The following is a 20003-nucleotide window of genomic DNA, read 5'->3' on the forward strand; positions in this document are numbered from 1 at the left end:
AAATTAGTTATAGCACCCAAAGCACATTATCGAAGATCAGCTAAGTAACCAAAAAACATTTTCTTAACCCCCCCCCCCCTACCCCCCCTCGGTGCACGAACGCGAAAACATCTTATTTCCGCCACGACTTCAGACATTAATTCCTTAACGTTTTTAATTAAATTTACATATTTAAAATTTATAGAAAAGGTAATCGGTCAAATTTTTTATAAGTACAAATATGTGAAAGGTATTTGAGAAATATTGTTTAAAAATAGTACACCTAAGATAAATACTTTTATCATTGATCATTCAATACAATATCTTCCCATTTCTCTCCAAAAATCTATATCGTTGGATTTGTGGACCTAAAAGAATCTTAGCTGTTATAATTAAAACTCTTGGCTTGTCAACAACATAGCATTTTCATGCACGTAAAATTAGTACAAATTGTCACATCTTTTGTTTCTGGCCAAACACAGTCCATGTCTTCATTTGTAATTATGGATTCTAAAGTTAACATCAAAATTATAACTCGTCTTAATTATTGAGTTCGTAATTAAATATTTACTTCTATTTAATATAAATACAGGGTCTGAGACTTTAAGCAAACATTATTGAGTTTATCCGAACTCATACCTAAACGTTCCCTGTTGACCTTGTATTATCTAACAATGATGGGTTTCAAGAATTATTTTAACTTTATAATTTGAACAGAAAATTAAAAGAAACGAAAAATTAGAGCAAAGATTGAGATTACATATTTTAATGTGGAGGGGATTTATATTGACATAAAAAGAACCAAATAGGTAACGGCCTAATATTTTGGAATTATAAACTGACAGTAGAATTTTGAACTATAGTTTTTTACTTTACCCAACTACAATAGACAAAATAAGGAAATTTTTGAAAAGCTAACATCTTTTAACTTTTTTGCATGTTTCAAAATTGTTAATGAATCAAACATAGTTATATAACTAGAAAACATAGACTAAATTCAATCTAATCTTGGAAATATTTCTAGGATAAATTAATGTATTTTTCTTGATGTGTGTTTTAGGGTAAGAGACTCAAATTCTTTTCCCTTTTTGTCAACTTTAACATTCCACTGATCCCAAAATTATGCTTCAATTTCAAGCGAGCGAATATCGGTTAAATGAACCTTTATTGATTGTGTCGCTCTATTTAAGCTCATCTCATTGATATTATTTAAAAAAAAAAAAAAAATACTTGAAATTTTCTATATTTTCAACCATCGTGGCTTGCATACAATTAAATCTTTGATAGGACTAAAAAATCATTAGAAAATATAATAAACGTACAAACGTAGCTAAAATATATTCCCAACTAATTGATATAAATTATAGTAATAGCAAACTAGTAGCAAAATTCACATGATTAGCTATAGTGCCCTTTTCATTTGTATTCACACACAGACAGAGGGACAAAAATACCTTAATTATTTATGCGTCAAAAATCCACATACATATAAATAATTAAATAGGACCAAAAAAAAAAAAAAAAATTGTAGGGACAGTAGAATCAATTTATCGATGTTGCTAAGAATCATACAACACGTAGCCTCCTTTTATCTTTATGCTTTGAACTGCTCCCCTATACCACCCCAACCCCCAAACATCCACATACTACCAAAAGGGCAATGATTGTATCAGTAGAGACGGATTCCGGATTTAAAGTATCGAACAAAAATTTGAACAGATTCTGAAATAGGAGTCGTACCCAGGCAGCGCACCAAAAGTCAAATTGTGCCCTCCCCCCTCCAAATCGACCAATACAACAACCTAAACTTTAAATTTTAGGGTGCTAATCAAAATATATACTTGATATTTCAAACATATATACATATATGTTTCCTAAAATTAGCCACCTACCCTAAGGGTAAGTCCGCATCTGATTGTATGCGAATATATAGTTAAACTTATACACAACTGTAAAAAAAAAAATTACATTATTAAAATTTAAATCACCTAAAAATAAATAATCTGTAACATAAAAAAAGGAGTTAATTTAATCCATGGTCATTGAACTTTTGTGTTTGTTGCGCAAAAGTCACTTTTCTTTATTTTTGTTACGTAAAAATCATTCAACTTTGTGTTCATTACACAAAAGTCACTTTTCTTTCTTTTGTTACACAAAAATCATTTTACTTTGCTCTAGTTATCACAAAAGTCACATTTTTACTTGAAAAGTCTATTATGCCCTTGATATTATATAAACCTTCATATTTATTTAATACCTTCTATATTATATATTATATAATATATTATTAACTATGTATTTTATTTATAAATAAAATAACTTAATATTATTTTATTTATTATTTTTATAATATATTCTCATATTTAATTTTTCCTTAACGTTAATTTTCAAAATATATTAGTAGCGTTATTTAATTTGTCAGTAACTTTTATATATTAGTAGAGAAATAAATCGGCAAGTACATTTTCGTGAAAAAATCGCAGTCAAACAAAAAAAAAACTGAGGAAAAAATCATATGTTAATCTGAAGGAAAATCCCTAGGTAACTCTACATGCGAATTTAGCTGGGGATATTTTCTTGGGAATTTACCTGGGCAATTGGTTATTTGGAAAATTGTACTACTAGAAATTTGGGAAAAATCGTCCAAAAAAATTGACCAAAATTGGTTGGTAATGGCCACTAACCGTCCAAAAATGCGGCCATTAACGTATGGTCGGTATTTTGAAGGTCAGAAGGGCATACTGACCAAAGCTGGTCGGAAATTACCGACCAACTTTGGTCGGTCAATTAAATTCAAAAAAAAAAAAAGAATTGCTGAAAAAAAAGTTATTTTATAACGCTAGTAATATATCTTGAAAATTAAAGATAGAAAAAACTAAATATATGAATATATTATAAAAATAATAAATAAAATAATATTCAGTTATTTTATTTATAAATAAAATAAATTGGTAAAAATATATATATAGTATATAATATAGGAGGTATTATAAATATGAAGGTTTATATAATATCAAGGGTATAATAGACTTTTCAAGTAAAAATGTGACTTTTGTGATAACTAGAGCAAAGTAAAGTGATTTTTGTGTAACAAAAGTGACTTTTGTGTAATGAACACAAAGTTGAATATTTTTACGTAACAAAAAAAAAGAAAAGTGGCTTTTGGGTAACAAACACAAAAGTTCAATGACCATGAATAAAATTATCTCTAGAAAAAGTAATGACGTGCTTCATCTGATAATTACAATGCGCAATATAATGATATAGTCAGAGGCGGTCGAATCGCGGGTCCGCCTCCGGTGATAGTACCAGGTTCATTTGAACTCATAAATTTATAAATATAAGTTCAATACAAGGATCCTAAAAATTGAACCCACAATATTTAAATCTTGGATCCGCCTTCGTTCCGATAGCGTAAAGATTTTTTATGCCGTTAATATATACTCCTATAGCGTATATAAATTCCTTCACATGTAACCAATAGCTTGTGAGAGGCTATTTGTATCTTTCAATTACTAAACTCAAAGTACTGTTCTTTTTTCTTTCACTTGTCTTAGTTTCATTCAGTGCAAAATTAGCCATGCCACTACAAGCTCTCTGTGATCTGCAAATCCATGTAAATGGTCAACACACATTCTTTCTCCACCAGGTAAAAACAACCAATCTTTTAACTCTCCATTTTTCATTCTCTCAACCAACCAATCTGCAGCGAAGTCAAGAAATTCAATAAGGACGTTGCAATTTTAAACATCATTTACTAGTGGGTCGTGCAAGGATATTCAAAATCTATTTTTTATCAATAATAAGTACATTTTACTCGGTATACGATATAATTTTTTGGCGAAAGGTGTTCAGTTGATCATTCTTGCCCACGTATAGTTTCGCCCCTGAATTAACTAATTTACTAAACAATTTTTTTTTTTTTTCTGCAGAAAGTCATTTCAAGATTCTCTGGAAAGTTGAAGAAAATAATCAAACAAGAAAAGAAGAAAACACAGATAAAGAATTCAGGAATAGAGATTCTTGATTTTCCAGGTGGAGAAGAAGGTTTTGAATTGGTTTCAAGGTTCTGTTACAACAATGGAAACATTAAAATCACTGTCTCAAATGTGTGCTTACTCCACTGCTGTGCAAATTTTCTTGAAATGACAGAAAAGTTATCAACTTTCAATCTGTTACATCAAACAGAAAACTTTTTTGAAGGGTTATTTTATTGGTCATGGCATGATATAATAACATCACTTAAGAGCTGTGAATCTTTCTTGAATTATGCAGATTCTTGTGGTTTAATTCAGAAACTAATGACTTCACTTCTAGCCAAGATTGCTCAGAATTCAGATATTAATAATCTTTTTGGTTTATCAACTTCATCAGCTTCCTCTTCTTCATCATCTTCTGAACAAATGAAGTCAAGTTCAATATCAACAAACAAAGTTTGGTGGTTTGAGGAAATGACCATTTTATCCCCAAAAATAATTGAGCATTTTTTGAGGACTTTAGGAGCATTTGGAAGTGAAAATAATAGTTTACTTCTCACAAGATTTTTGCTTTATTACTTAAAAACATCAGCCCAATATTGCAAAAGTCAGAATCTGATTTCAAGAATTGAGTACAGTGGCTTAGCTGATACAGCAGTTAAAGGTGTGATTTTGATGGGGAAAACAGCATTTTCTTGTAGAAATCTTTTTTGGGTATTAAGAATTGTTTGTGGATTTGGGATTAGTAAAGAATGCAGAGGTAATTTGGAGAAATTGATAGGTGGGAATCTTGATCAAGCTACACTAGATGATATTCTTGTTTGTGGACATAATGGAGGTGTTTATGATGTGAATCTTGTGTTGAGATTGATTAAAGTTTTTGTTCATATTAATGATAAAGTTTCTATACAAAAGTTGAAAAAAGTTGGAAGATTGATAGATAAGTATTTGAGAGAAATTGCTCCAGACCAAAGTCTTAAAATATCAAAGTTTCTTGGCATAGCAGAGAGTTTACCAGATTATGCAAGGGATTGTTTTGATGGGGTTTACAGAGCCATTGATATCTATCTTGAGGTAATTATTATTCCTTCCGTCTCAATTTATGTGATACTTTATCTTTATTTTTATTTTTTTGGTTCCCACTTGATGTCCGGTATCTGCATTAAGACCGGACTAAATCCGGATTCGCGCCGAGAAGTCCCACATTAAAACCTAGGAGTTCGAACCCGAGACCTCTGGTTAAGGATGAATCTCTTTCTTTATTAGTACTCCTTCCATCTGAAATTATACGTCGTGTTTCTTTTTTATACGTCCTTAAGAAACATTAATTAGAAGGAATTTTAGACTATTTACCCTTATTCATATCTTAAGTTATGATCTCCCTTTATTAAATATTTATTCTATTTATGTGCTATCTCTTTTTTCAAGAACAATTATAATTTAGGGTAAAATAAAAAAAATATAATTTATTTTGTCTTGAACTTCCAAAATAATAAATAATTTGAGACAATTATTTTTAAAAATTACGACAGATAATTTAAGATAGAGGGAGTACGTTACAAAAAAAAAAAAGCCCTCTTTCCTAATTTAAAAACAATTTACACCCCAAATATCTATTGTTTGTTTTATACTTCAAGTTTCAAAAGTCTTCATTTTTTTCTTGAACTCGATTCTAAATCAAACATCGCCACATAAAATGGGATGGAGGGAGGTCACGGGTTCGAGCTGTGAAAACAATTTCTTGCAGAAATGAAGGATAAGACTGCGTACAATAAACCCTTGTAATCCGGCTTTTTCCCGTTTCTCGCACATAGCGGGAACTTAGTATACCGGACTACCTTGTCTTTCTTTTTTCCCCCTTCTTATCCATGAAATAATAACTGCTACTGATTCACTGGTCAATAGTAGTTTAAGATGCCTCTAAGATAAAAAGTTTTTAAGGTTTGGACAAAAAGCTAAAGATATGGGATAAGACAAGAAGATGTCTTCCCAATAAGGCAATACTTTTCACTTTTGCATTTTTTGTTATGGTGAAAAGTGTGTCTTTTTGTGGAAATTTTTTGAATCTTTTTGGGAAAACCCCACAAGTGTGCAGAAAGTTTCACTTACTAGTTGCACCACTTGTAATAAATGCAAGTTTTATTTTTCATTTTTTTCAACAGATAAATATGCTCTAGTACAATTTTAGTTTTAGCTAAATGAGTAGTACATTTTACTATGGTGATATACTGATATGCATAACATGCAGTGGGGCCTTCTAATCATACTTATGGATTTATCTGTTATTGCCTTACTGTGAACTGCAGATTTAACATAGTTTTCATGATATGAATACTATGCAAAATATACCTCTATTTTCTTTTTATGTTTTTTTCTTTGTTGGAAGGTACAAGGCTTTTAGCATATGAGAGAAATACCTCATAATTCATTTTTTGAGTTGTTTGGTTGGGAACGAGTTATCCCATGATTAATTATTCCGGAACTAGTTATCTCATCCTCTCATAGGGATAAAAATAACACTACAAATTCCGGGATAATTAATCTATTATTCCGGGATTGTTGTCTCACCTTCTCATAGGAACAAAAATAACACTTTCATTCCGGGATAACTAATCCTAGGATTAGTTATACCGCGATATTATCCCAACCAAACCTGGGATAAACTCATCTCAAATTTAATCCTAGGATTATTTATCCCTTATCCCTCGTACCAAACAAGCCCTAAGTCATCTGTGTAAGATTATAAGGGGTCATTTGGTAGGATGCTTTAGAGAAAATAATGCATGCATTTAGCTTTTGTTATTGCTAATCCTTTGTTTGTACTAATGCAAGTATTAGTTATACAACCTATTTGGTATTATCCTATATATAACTAATATATAGCAAACCATGGTATTAACAATACCAAGGCTATTAATGCATGGATTAGCATGGTTAAAGATAAAATTATCCTTAAAATCCCTTAAAGCTAAAGAATATGGAGGGCATTTTTGTAAACAACTAATTTTCTTTAATATCGTGTAATGCATATTAATTTTTAATACACCATATCAAATACTGGATAACAAATAATCTCGGCATAACTAATACTTAAACTACTAACTCATATATTACTAATTCCTACATTACTAATACACCTTATTCAGCACTATTCGTATACACGCTACCAAATTACCCCTTAGCATTCATGAGAAGACTCAAATGTAAAGCATTTGAATTTCGCATGGCATATGAATTTTGGACTTAAAAGGAAAAGTAGTAGGGTAATAATAAAAGTTTGTCATGGGAACTTGTGAATTCATTAATTCATGAGAACTTTTATGTAAACCAATCAGTGATCTGCATGGGACCCTCAAAATAGTTGCTGCAGCATCTTTCATGGACAGTCTTGAGTTAAGTCATTGTAAGATTTGTACTAGAAACTGTTTTAGGTAGTTATAATTGATTTTACTTTGTCATTGTGTTCTTTCTATTTCTTATTGCCTATGTCCTTTTATGTGCTGAATCCTTTCTATAAATAACTCTTTCATTCTAAAGAAATTTCCTCCCCCCTAACATGATTAAGGTGCCATTTGTTAATTATGTACTCCTCCCATTTCATTTTGTATTGTACTCCCTCCGGTCCAAAATAAGTCATTTTTTGGCCTTTTTTTGTCGTCCAAAATAAGTGATTTTTTCAGATTTCAAGAATGAATTAATCATTTTTTTCCTACATTGCCTTTGGAGTAAATAGTGTTGGAGTATGTGTTAGGAGTATTTATGTGAAGAGATAGTAAAGGTTAATATGGTCAATTTCATTGCTAATTAATGTTAAATTAATCTGCGTGAAAACAGCTAAAAAATCACTTATTTTGGACCGGAGGGAGTAGTGTTTTGATTGAGTATAGAGTTTTAAAAAAGAAAGATTTCTGACACATACACTATTAGAATTTGTGATCCTTAACTGTGAGAGCATGTCACTAAAGATAAAATGTGAAATTTAAACTTTAAGGATTTTCAAATATAGAAGAGTGTCATTCTTTGTAAAATAAATCAAAAGGGAAAGAAAGAAAATGAGCAGCCTGGTGCACAAGGCATTCCGCATTCACGTAGGGTCCGGGGAAGGATCGCACTCCAAGTGGTGTGATGTAGACAACCTAACCTAATGCAAGCATTAATGGCTGCTTCCACGGCTCGAAGCCATGACCTATAGGTCCCACGGAGAAAACTTTACTGTTCCAAGACTCCCCTTTAAAAAGGAAAGAGCGTCATATAAAATAAAACAGAAAGAATAGTGTTTCTGCTATCGTTCTTCTTTTCATTTTGCCTTATATATTATGTTTCTTGCATCTAAGATGGCACATTATATGGTTTAAATTTGATTGCAGTCTCATCCAACCCTTTCATTAGAGGAAAGATCAAGACTATGCAGATGTCTCAACTATGAGAAACTAAGCCTTGAAGCATGCAAAGACTTAGCAGAAAATCCAAGAATTTCACCAAGAATTGCTGTCCAAGCACTTGCTTCTCAGAATTCTTCAAGTATCCCAACAACAGACAACAACTTTGTAAAGGAAACAAAAGTCAGCAATAGCCAAATGGTTTTGTACAAGAAAAACAAGAGTGACAGTTCTAGTTCAAGTGATCAACATAGCTTGCAAGAAGAGGAACATGAATATATGAGGCTAAACTTGCAAAAGATGCAGTGGAGAGTAGTGGAGTTGGAAAAAATATGCAAAGATATGAAAGGCCAAATGTCTAAAATGGTGAAAACTGGGGCAATTATTCCTCCTGCTCATACTAGAGCTTTGCCTAGGCTTTGTAGAAGTCAGGACTTCTGAGAAAAAAACAAAGCAAAAAAAAGCATATGTTGATAATTCACAAGTGGAATTCATCCTTTCCTAGTTTTCTACTGTAACAGAATTAAGTATTAATTTCTTCCTAGATTTTTTGCCTGTAAAGTTGTCCTTGCCAATGTAAAGGTTCTCACTTTGAAGAAGTGTTTCATGGCTTAAATTCTTCCTCCTTAGAATTATTTTCACCCTGTTTCCATTAAAAAAGCTTGATAAATGACGATGTATCATATGCAAGGCTGACAGTCTACTTGACAACATTCAGAAAATTGCATCTATTTGGTGAATTGATCAAGATTTTGCTAGACAATTCGTTAACAAACTCATTAATATAGCAAATGCTACAATATTGGAAATTAAAAGCTCCTCTCTAAGACCAACTAAAATCTGGATTAAAGTTTGCAGAAAACTCAGTTGAATTTGGTCTCTTTCGAAAAGGAATGAATCCATTTCCTACCAAATTAACATTTAAAAACTGGATCATTGCTCCCACTAAATCTGGCTCTGCAATTTATTTAAAATGTAACTAAATTCTGAATCTAACAAGGGTCAGATATTTACCAGCAAGTGATCAGTGATGAATACAACAGCAACAATAGGGTACAGGAAAGGAAGCTAACATTTTATCTGCACAGTGAACCAATGATGAATGAAACATAGAGGAGCACTGAAAAATATGACAGGGCATCCCCTGTATAGCCCTATCATACAGAGAGATTTAACAAAAATGAATATTTGGCTATACATGTGGAAAATAAGCGGCACTGCACTACAGGGTATCGGAGCCACCTTGTTATCCTCAAGATGATCTCTTTCTAGGGTGGGGTCTTTCTTTTACAATCTTATACCAGCAACTATTAAGGATTTTGTCAAACTATGAACCTCTCTCTCTCTCTCTCTCTCTCTCTCTCTCACAGCACAAACATGTACCGGTAATTAGGTTACAGGATAAAAAAATGAGGCATCTTTAAACTTGAGCAGAGTACAGAGGGGCTCGCTCCTACAGTATAATCCACATGGAAATTGGTCGTGATCATCTATCAGCTACTGTTCTGAACTGTCTGTGACTGGCATCTCTCATCTGCTTCCTGGGAAGGACCGATCTTACGCAGAGACCGGTACTGCAACCGGACATTTTCTCCACTGTCAATAATCTTAAGCAAATACCTGCAGGAATTGAGAAGATCATTTTAGGGATCCCTAAACAAGGAGAACTTTTGAAGCATGACCAATGCATCTGTCTAAAAGTATTATTGTCGCAGATATCCAGCAAACCAGCCAAGGAACAAAACAGTTGTTTAAAACATACTGCAAGGGAAATGGTATTAATCTCTTATGACACTAGAGGAATGAGAAAATTTGCAGGAACTAAATATCACTAGCAACTGAAATGCTTTAATGTATTAATCTCTTATGACAGCAAAGAAATGAGAGAATTTGCAAGAACTACACCATCACTAGCAACTGAAATACGACTTCTCAATAAAATGCAACATCATTTTTTCAATATAATGCAACAACATGACAAGCTAATCGCTTTTATCTCAATTACTTGATAGATATAGAACAGACTGAGAGGTCGAGAAGTCTTCAGATAACACACATGCTTTCATGAAGAAAGATTCATTTTGTCACATTGGACTAAAAGCTCCTAAAAACTTGATTTTATTGAAAATTTTAGATGATAATTGTTACTTGAATATTTCAATTTGACATACCAATACACACTTTTCCTGTAATAAGGTATATCTATTTCTTATTTTATTATAGATATGTGAATCGGACAAAATTGAATGACAGGATATGTCTGTAAACTTAAGTGGTTAACTATGAAACAAACATGGACCTTGAGTCCTTGATAGACTTACAATGATTCACAGATTACAACTAGCAAAATAATATCCATAATGTCTATCATATTTATTCTAATGCAAGACACCATAAACTACAATTGGGACTTCCTTGCAGACCCAATAATAGCTTAAGTTTTGAGCTGTCAAATTGGTTACTTCCTCTAAATGGATGGCTCTTGCAGCAGTATCACTTAGATTTCAGTAATTTAAGCTAAAACACCGCACTGGATATTCCATGCAACAACTGTAATGATCTAAATTGACATTCAAACTGCAGTAGGTACGCAAAATATTAAGGAAATGCTCCGGTAGCTAACCAGCCATTAAGACACTGTGACGTGATTACAGCTTCCTTTCCAACAAATTTATCTGGTGTCCTCCTATTTCCCTGCACAGTTTAGCATTCTCATCGCTGTAATTCGGTGAATTCTTTCCTATAGCTTTGAAAATTTAAAATGCAGTCTCACAAATATCTCACCCTTATAACAACTTTCTCATTCACCGAGTATGGATACTGAACACCTTTATGGGGTCCATTTTCAGAAGGAACCTCTCCATTTTCCTGGAAGGTTTGAAGTAGTGAGGATTTCTACGAATCATTAAGAAATTCAAATGTGAAACATTTATAGGTAAATGAAGCAAGAAATTTGAGATTTGCCTGAGACATCTCCGTGCGGTACTCCAATGCATTAAGTTCAGCTTGCTAATGTGAAATGTGATTTTATCTAACTATATGTTACACAGAGATGATAGATAGCAATTCAAATGACAAATTTCCAACCTCACAGGATCATTAATTATCAGAGATTCAATAATACTTTCAATCCACCTCCCTAAGGGGGAGCTCCGAGGATATGGGCAGTGTTGTGCCGGTGTTTCAGATTCCTAACCATTCCAGCACTAGCTTAACTGGGGAAAAGCATCCCCCTTCCCCAACAAAGGGGAACGCTACTCAAGGAACCTCCCAAGAATACGAGAACGACCTATCCTTAAGTTAGGTACATGACATCTCTTATGAAGAAGTCAATTGTCGAAGAATATTATAATAGGTAAAAGCAACAGATATAGTAGGACTGGTGTCTAACCTAGAAAAACAGATTCGTGAGCAACAGTGTCCTAGTAGTTCAGCAGATTATTCAACTAATTGTGTGTCTTCTGTGGTTTCCCTTATTACCTAATCTAGAACAGCATATAAATATGGATGAAGATCAATACCATTAATTCCAAGCTTTTTTCTATGCCAGAAAAGGATTGCAAAAACTGCATTAGACTTGCTTTTTCAATATCACCTATGAAATCTGTCAAAATCTACCAAAATTAAGTCCTTCAACTAAGTTTCTTTCTTTTCTTTTCTTTTCTTTTCTTTTCTTTTTTATGAAAAGTCCTTCAACAAAGTTTTGACTTTACCATTAAAAGAAAAAGATATAGATGAGAAAAGTACATATAGAGGAACGTGAATTATACTATTTTCCAGGTACATATTCTACATCATCATTTTCGCTTGGTGATTTCAAAATACATAATCTTGCGTGCACTTGAGACGGAAAATTATCCAAAAATCGACTAGGATATATTAGTTGTGATGTCATTGAATAAAACCAGATTAAGATAGTTCCTTTTACCAAAAAGCTGAAGACAATGAGTTCTAATTAGCAGTTTGGATGGAAAAAGCTGCAGCAAAATGGGAAGATCAAAGCTTACCCTATTGTCTCCCACTTCTTTTCGGCGCTTTCTAAGAGCTGCATTGTGGAAGAGTCTTCGATCATCCTCATGCTTCACCGCCGCAGCCGCAGCTCTTAGTACTAAAGATGAAATCCATATTGTAAATCAGATTGCATAATCAATAAGAATAATCATCAAAAATTTAATAAGAGTTTCCAGAATGGTAGAGTGCATAAGAAAATACAAATTAAAATAACAAGCCTGAAGGGAAAAAGATAGCGGGTAATAAATGAACATGAGCTCACCAAGGTTGGGAATTAACGAACCACGCTCAATTTCCGCATTGCAGAGGGTACATCTTGCCTGCCATGAAGAGATGAATGTGATCATTCACCCAAGCAAGTGAAGACAGCAGCATGAAACCAAAAAGGAAAATGATTTCAAGCAAGAGTGGCTTTGTAATGAAGCAATTATGCCATTTCATAATCTCCACCTTCTAAGGAGAACAGAAAAATGGCTAGCTAGAAACGAAGACAAAAATCATGCCAACTCCTACCATATCAATAACCCTTTTCAGCATTAGACCACCAAAGGAATGTCCACATGAAACAAACATAGCATCTTCAAGGAATGCGCCACTGCAATGTTTCACATTGTAACGACGAAGTTATTATATTTGGCAGATGAAATAAACAATATTCAAATTAAACATTCATATGTTAATATAGATAATGAACAGAGCGAGAAGAAGACAGATAAAAGCTGGTGAAAAAAAACAAACAAGAGACTACAACTATCAAGTTCAATTAATGAGGCCTACAAACTTTCTAGATCAAAAATTGATTGGAGAAGTTTATAGTAACATGCTTAGTCTAACCGCAGCACACAGTGGTCATGCACTAGTTAACTAGTTTAAGAGCCAAAGAAGAGTAGGTAATGTAGCTTTTCTAGAGAACAAGATACTCCTACCTTTCCATGGGAAAACACAGATTCATGTTCCAAATTATTTATCTACTTCTTGTCCTTATTCAGGTTAAGTCTCAGTATAACAAATGTGGTGTGCAACAATGAGAATCAAATATGTGAAATTTGGGGATACAGGAATTGACATATATGATCGAGTTCCTCAGGGCCTCATCATGAGTGAAGCCACTAAAAATTTGCGAAAATAGCACTAAGATCATCTGAAGGCTTTTTGCAACATCTCACAACTAGTATGAGATATTTGTAGCCTGTAACCCTCAGTTCTGCACATTCTGCAACATGTAATAGCTCTAGCAATATACATGTTTTAAAAATAAAGCTTCACAATTGAAGATGCGGCTTTCAATTGTTTCTTAAATTTTGCCAAAAGCATCATTTTGCTTTACTTAATATCCCTCTATTTTCAGATGGCAGAAGGAACTCACAACAGCTCAACAAATGGTGGTAGAGGTTTTCACTTATCTGCTTACTGTTTTTCCGTTCTTGGGGGTAATGGGGTGTGAGCTGCAAGTAAGTTGGACTTTGTTATACCTCTTTATTAACTCCACATGATCTAGAGTAATAAAGGTATCTGTAAATATTTCAAGCATAAAACACTTTTCTATTGAACTAGCTCAGTTCCATAGAGTCGTGCATGTTTGTTCAATAGCTCATAGCTCCTGTAACCAAATTGCTTTTGTTATAAGAATACCATTTATAGAGGGCATTCCAACTCTTTAGACCATCTTAGTGGTTCTGTTTGCAAGTATAAGGCATCTACGCGGTAATGTTATGTCTCTGTTAGGTTTACAGATGTCTAGCATTTTTTTCCTTTAAACATCCCCTATCCCTCTCTAGCCAGACTGTCCATATGATGCATGGAGGAATTGTCTTCCATATATTTCTTTTGTAAAATATAGATGTTCACAAAATTTGACAAGGGAGACTTTGTAATTAGCATGACAAAGATTATGGACTTGTTAGACTCTATTTTTTAGTGGAGAACAAGTCCTGATATTGTACTATCTACAGTACCCTCCTGGTACTGTTTATTACTAAAATGACTTTATCACATAAAAAACAAAAACAGTTATCTAGCATTATTTTCTTCCTTTTTATTTTTTTGATAATGTTGTCTAGCGTTATTTTTTTGCATATTTTTGAAGAAATATAAACTTGAAAACTTCTGTTTAACCTTTAGTCAAACTAGGAAACTTTAGTAGACTAGAGAAGTGTTTGTTGAACTTCTTGCTATAAGTGGAAGTAAAGGATGTCCATTTACTATGTTAAAAATTTGAGACTGAGCAAGTATAAGATTTTTTATTTACTCAAACAGTAAATATGCTGCTATATCTAACCAGTAAAGAAGGGGAAAAGTCCACAAGACAAAATAAAACTTACGATAAAGGATCCGAAAGAACACTTCTGAGTGATGGTTCCTTATTTAGATTGTCTCGAGTGACCTGCTGATCCAGACAAAGAATGAGATGTCTTCTTATGTTGTATGCAGATCAAGATATCCATTGTCCAATTCATGTGGTATGCAATGACCGTAAAGAATATCTAACATCAACTGCTTTTATTTGCATCACAAGGAAAAAAATTCACTTTTTTATGCAATTAAACACATGTTATGTACGGAAGAGTATATCCAACTGAAGCTTCATCCATATCAAAAGAGAAGGTTATCCCAGGCCTAGTATGTAAAGAAATAGACAAATTTAGAATTTATAAATTGATATTTCCTTTTTTAAGATTGTCTCGAGCCACATGTTTCTCTTGACCTCGAATGAGATGTCTTCTCTTCTCCTAGAATGAGATGTCTCTTCATGCTGAACTCAAATGAAGATATTCATCCTCCAGTTCATGTGGAATTGATCAGCAAACAAAGACTTCCAATCTTCCAGTGATTATACCCATCACAAAATATATTTCAATTTTTCGTCCGATTATTATCCAAGGAAGAATATTCGTCCAAATAAAGCTACATAATGTAGCATGAGAGAAGTGTCCCATGCCCAGCATGCAAAAGGAGAGAGACGTTGAAAGAGAAAAAAGTGACTTGCGAGACAAAAGCCCCCTAGAAAGTGTCATGTTTTTGCTGAGTGACTACACATGAGGCATCCTTAACACTAGATGCTCATGTGCAATGAAGCTGTTGAAGACAACTGTTTTTAAACTTCTTTGGGATGTACTGAGTCGCCTAGCACTGTAAAAGAAACTTTTTGAGGATGGACTGGTTACAACATCATGAATGGGATGAAAGAGCAGTGGATTATCATTCTTGTGGTATGCTTGGTGCTAGGGAGAGAATGAACCAGAGGTGCTTTCAAAGGAAAGCCACACTTACAGTTGCTGAAAAAGTCCCACAATGTTCTAGCTCTCTGCTGGTGTAAATTAATAGATGCAGACGATGAACATAGTTTCACTGATGTCAGTAGTCAATTACAGGGAGAAAAATGATTGTTTAAGGGTGTTTTGCACTGACCAACACCATCTTATTGCTGGCTTTTGCCATTTTAATGAGATATTTTTGTGCACTGATCGGGAAAAAAAGTTGATAAGAAAAAAAGGAAGAGATTTTGATATTGAGGCACTCGCATCTATATTGATTTTTTTTACATTTAAAGCTTCATGTGGATGTAAATCCATAGCTTACTTCAAGTCCATCTAAATTGAAATTTACTCAGCACAAAACCAAAACAGACCCCACAGCATTAAAACTTAGCAGAAAAAAGGCTTTTTGCTGTGCCATTAACTTCAAGAAAAACAATTTGATCATATGTAAGGAAATACTACTTACATAAGCATTATCAATATTGCTAAGCATGTCTTCCTCGGCAGAAAGGTCATCCATAAACTGGCTTACAGAAATTGGCACGTAGCTCTGAGGAATAACATGACCAGCAGCTGCAATCGGAGAACAATCCAGTATCGCATTGCTCTGAGGTATAAGCCTAAACGCCAGTGATGTCCTACAAGATGTAGCTGTACAGCTCAGTAATTGAGTAAAACAGAAAATTCCCCTAGCAACAATTTAAAATCTCTACAACCAATGTCACTACCTTCCACCACAAGCAGTGCCCACATAGTTATCAGCTGCACCCCTGTATACGGCTGCAGGACGAAGGCCGGCGGTAGCATGGCTGAGAGCCTTACCAGTAAGCAATAGTAAATCCCCAGGACTCAAGCCACTATCTGCTAGATACCAACGACCATTGGGATCACAAACCTAGGGATAAAGAAGAAACAAACAAGGAAAATGATTGATGGCACAGAGAATCCAGAAAAGAAGTGTTTTTGTAACGAGGAGTCAGAAAAGAAGTTATAATGTATTAGTTGGAAGTTATGCACAATCCAAAACTCAAACTAAAGATCTGGAATTAACAGGAATACCTGAAGACCAGAAGCATCAGATGAAATTAGTGTCAACAGCCCCTTCTCTACTTCACCATTTGCGACTTGCTTCCCTCCACCAATAGCTCCCTTCCCATTTTGAGAGGTGGTACTGGAGAAGGTTGCAACAAGAATGGACGAAGAGGCCTCATTAATGGGCAACGGATTATCATCAAGCAAGTGATCGAAAACACTGCAGAGCACGACGTATTTGGTCAGAATCGCATTTTAGACATAAAGAGGATTTGAATGATATGATAAAGCCTAAACAAAGTTCCTTACTCGCTGCGCAAACGAAGGTGCCTTGCGATTGCACTTAAAGAAGCACGAGCTGCCCTTCCCATGCAGCGAAAAACTTCAGTCATGCATGGGGGAGAAGAGTCCATGTCTTCTAAAGGCCTAACATGTAAGAAGCTGATTATCAAATCTTTAATCCCATAAGGAAAAGCTTCTAACATCTAGCCTTAAATTTGAGGAGAAGTTTGAGACTAATAAAATCAAACTAGACAGTCTTAGAAATAGCAAGAATGTACTCAAATTCAAATAGAAGAAACCTTTAAATCGTTGAGTTCAGCATAGGGGAACTGCTGAACTGTGTCGCAAGCTAACAGTCCATGGCTTTAGGTACTTCTTATCGTTTCGAGCAAGTAAAAATGGATTACTATATTGATTTTTAGCTTCATACCGGAGATCTCTCCTCGATATCATATTCTTCCAACATTGTACTGACGGGGTATATAATTTAAACACAATAAATAAAAATCACATTTGCTTCTACTCCTTACCTTCCTGCCCTGTATATATAAACCCCACGACCACTCTTGCTACCAGTGCCGGCCCCACCATTTTGAGCTAGCGCCCTCGTCTTAAAAAAATACCTGACTGACTCCAGCCCACACCGTAGGACCGCGGTGCCTTCACTGCCGAGCTCAATCACGGCCGCGTTATGCCGCATAAGCGATCCTGAGAGGGCCTCCACGGCCCGCAAATATGGCCCAACCGGAGCTCCATCGTAAGGTGCAATATCGGAGAGCTTAACTCGGGCCAACGGCGGCAGTCCAAGTTCTACCGGCGGCCCAATTACATGGTCCCGACCCAAAGAAAGTGGTGAAGGTGAAGGAAATTGAGTAGCAGCAGTGTTGGGGGATCTAAGAGTGGGTGGAGGAGTGGGATTGATTGGGTGTGGTGAGGGTGCAGTGGACTGATGCTGATGCATCATGATCATAACCATCGATCATTTCCGTATGTAAGTATAGAAGAGAGAGAGAGAGTGTGTGTGTGTGAGAGAGAGAGAGAGTTGAATTAGGGTTTATGTAGTTGGAAAGATGAATTTCGTAGCTGGAGAACTCTGGAAATGGGAAATTGTTGAGATTTGATAAAGGAAAATTTGAGAGGTTTTGGGAGGTTTTTGGCTGCAGAAACTTGAAATGGAGTTGAAGCGCTCACAGTGGTAAAGAAGACGAAACTGTTCCTCTTTTGAGTTCTTTTTCCTTTCTTTTTTCCGCCTAATATTTGGTACCCGCATACCAAGTGGGCGTTTGGACATAAGAATTGTAAAATTCCAAAATATTAAAATGGTATTTGAAATTTAATAGAGTTGTGTTTGGATATGAATATAATTTTTGGTTTTTTTTGAAGTTTTGTGAGTAACTTGAGTGAAAATTTTGAAAAATATATTTTTGAAAATTTTATGAACAAATGCTGATTTCGAAAAAAAGTGAATTTTTTTTTTATAAAAATGGAAAAAATTTCTTATGTCCGAACGGGCTCTAAGAGTCCGTGGCCATGAATTCTTTTTCACTTTATTTTCGAATCTTTTTTACTTTTTTCGAAATCGGTGTTTGGCTATAAAATTTTCATTTTTCACTTAAAGATGAATTTTTGAATTCTCGAAAATTTGAAAAACTCAAAAAAAGTTATTTTTCAAAATTTTCACTCAGATCACTCACAAAAAATTAAAAATAACCCAAAATTATATTCATGTCCAAACACAACTCTAATTTTCAAATATCATTTTCAGTTAAAAAAAATTTCACTTTTTCAAAATTTTACAATTCTTATGTCCAAACGCCCACTAAAACCGGATTCAGCTGAAAAGTCCCACAGAGAATAAAGCACGAGCCCAAGACGTCTCGTTATGAAGAATAAAAGACTACTTACCACTCCACCGCAATCTTTGTTATTTCCTCTAAACTTGCTATAAATGAGGGAGAAATTCAAAAATAGCCAGATTTACCACTGGTCGTTGAAAAATAGCCAAGTTTCAAAAGTCATCGAAATTTAGCCACTTTAAATCTGAGCGAAAACACTGTTCAAAATCCGGAAAAATACGCCCGCAAATTTTACGGGAGTTCCAGCATAAGTATGCTTGAACTCCCGTAAATTTTACGGGAGTTCCAGGATAACTATGCTGGAACTCCCGCAAATTTTACGGCAGTTCCAGCAAGTATAATTGTCCAGTATAATATACTGGAGTTTGGAGTACTGGTGCTCCAGTCTCCCGCAAATTTTACAGGAGTTAGCAAAGTATATCGGTCCATCATAATATGCTGGAGTTCGTACACAAATGCACCAGAACTCCCGTATATTATACTGGACCGGTCCCTGTTGCAGCAAAATAGTGGCTATTTTTCATTGACTTGATAAACGCTGGCTATTTTTCATTGACCAGTGTGAAAACTGGCTATACCATGATATTTTAACTATAAATCACTCTAATAGTCCAACGAATCCTTTTTCCTCCGAACTTAAAATTACTTTAATATGTTTTTAGCAAATTATTTTGTAATTTTCCTTACCATAAATCATAAGTAAACTTTTGATTATGATTTAAGATTATCTTTAAATTGAAGTTTTATTACGACCAAGAGAAAATGAGACTTTTTTTTTTGGGCAAAATATAAAATTGGCCATTCGGCCGAAACTACTAATATTTGCTAGACAAAAAATTAGTAAAAGGAAAATTTGACCCTTCTCACTTTTTTCCTTAATCCTTGATAGTAATTGCTAAAGTTGACAAGTTACCACTTTGACAGTGGTAATCTCAATACTTGTGATAGTTGGCAAGTAGCAATCTAGTAAAGTAAAACTAAGTAGCCTGTTTGGCCAAGTTTTTTTTAACCCAAAAGTGCTTTTTTGGGCCAAAAGTGTTTTTTCTCAAAAGTTGAGGTATTTGGCGAAGGTTTTAGAAGGAAAAAAATACTTTTAAATAGAAGCAGAAACATTTTTAGAGAAACAGAAAAAAGTAGCTTGTCTTGATAGTAATTGCTAAAGTTGACAAGTTTACTGCTTATTGCTTGCTTCTTTTTTGTTTTTGATTGAGCCGATGGTCTATTGAAAAC

General features: G+C 34.2%; 2 protein-coding genes across 3 annotated transcripts; one reads left to right on the plus strand and one right to left on the minus strand.

Moving 5' to 3' along the window:
• LOC109243317 (BTB/POZ domain-containing protein At3g19850-like) lies at nucleotides 3465-8951 on the plus strand. The gene is made up of 3 exons (XM_019410228.1): nucleotides 3465-3628; nucleotides 3912-5030; nucleotides 8324-8951. The coding sequence occupies exons 1-3, from the start codon at nucleotides 3560-3562 to the stop codon at nucleotides 8774-8776; spliced, it is 1641 nt and encodes a 546-aa protein (XP_019265773.1). The 5' UTR covers nucleotides 3465-3559; the 3' UTR covers nucleotides 8777-8951.
• Nucleotides 9390-18185, minus strand: LOC109243326. Of its 2 annotated transcripts, none has more exons than XM_019410238.1 (12): nucleotides 17448-18185; nucleotides 16945-17061; nucleotides 16663-16855; nucleotides 16332-16498; nucleotides 16070-16241; nucleotides 14668-14732; nucleotides 12860-12941; nucleotides 12609-12666; nucleotides 12343-12443; nucleotides 11120-11203; nucleotides 10959-11029; nucleotides 9390-9955 (listed from the first exon to the last, which is right to left on the minus strand). In XM_019410238.1, the coding sequence occupies exons 1-12, from the start codon at nucleotides 17891-17893 to the stop codon at nucleotides 9829-9831; spliced, it is 1683 nt and encodes a 560-aa protein (XP_019265783.1). In that variant the 5' UTR covers nucleotides 17894-18185; the 3' UTR covers nucleotides 9390-9828. The 2 variants fall into 2 exon arrangements, with proteins under 2 accessions (XP_019265783.1, XP_019265790.1); XM_019410245.1 differs by having other exon boundaries at nucleotides 14668-14729; nucleotides 17448-18184.

Source organism: Nicotiana attenuata, chromosome 2, assembly GCF_001879085.1.
Source record: "Nicotiana attenuata strain UT chromosome 2, NIATTr2, whole genome shotgun sequence".
NCBI lineage: Eukaryota > Viridiplantae > Streptophyta > Magnoliopsida > Solanales > Solanaceae > Nicotiana > Nicotiana attenuata.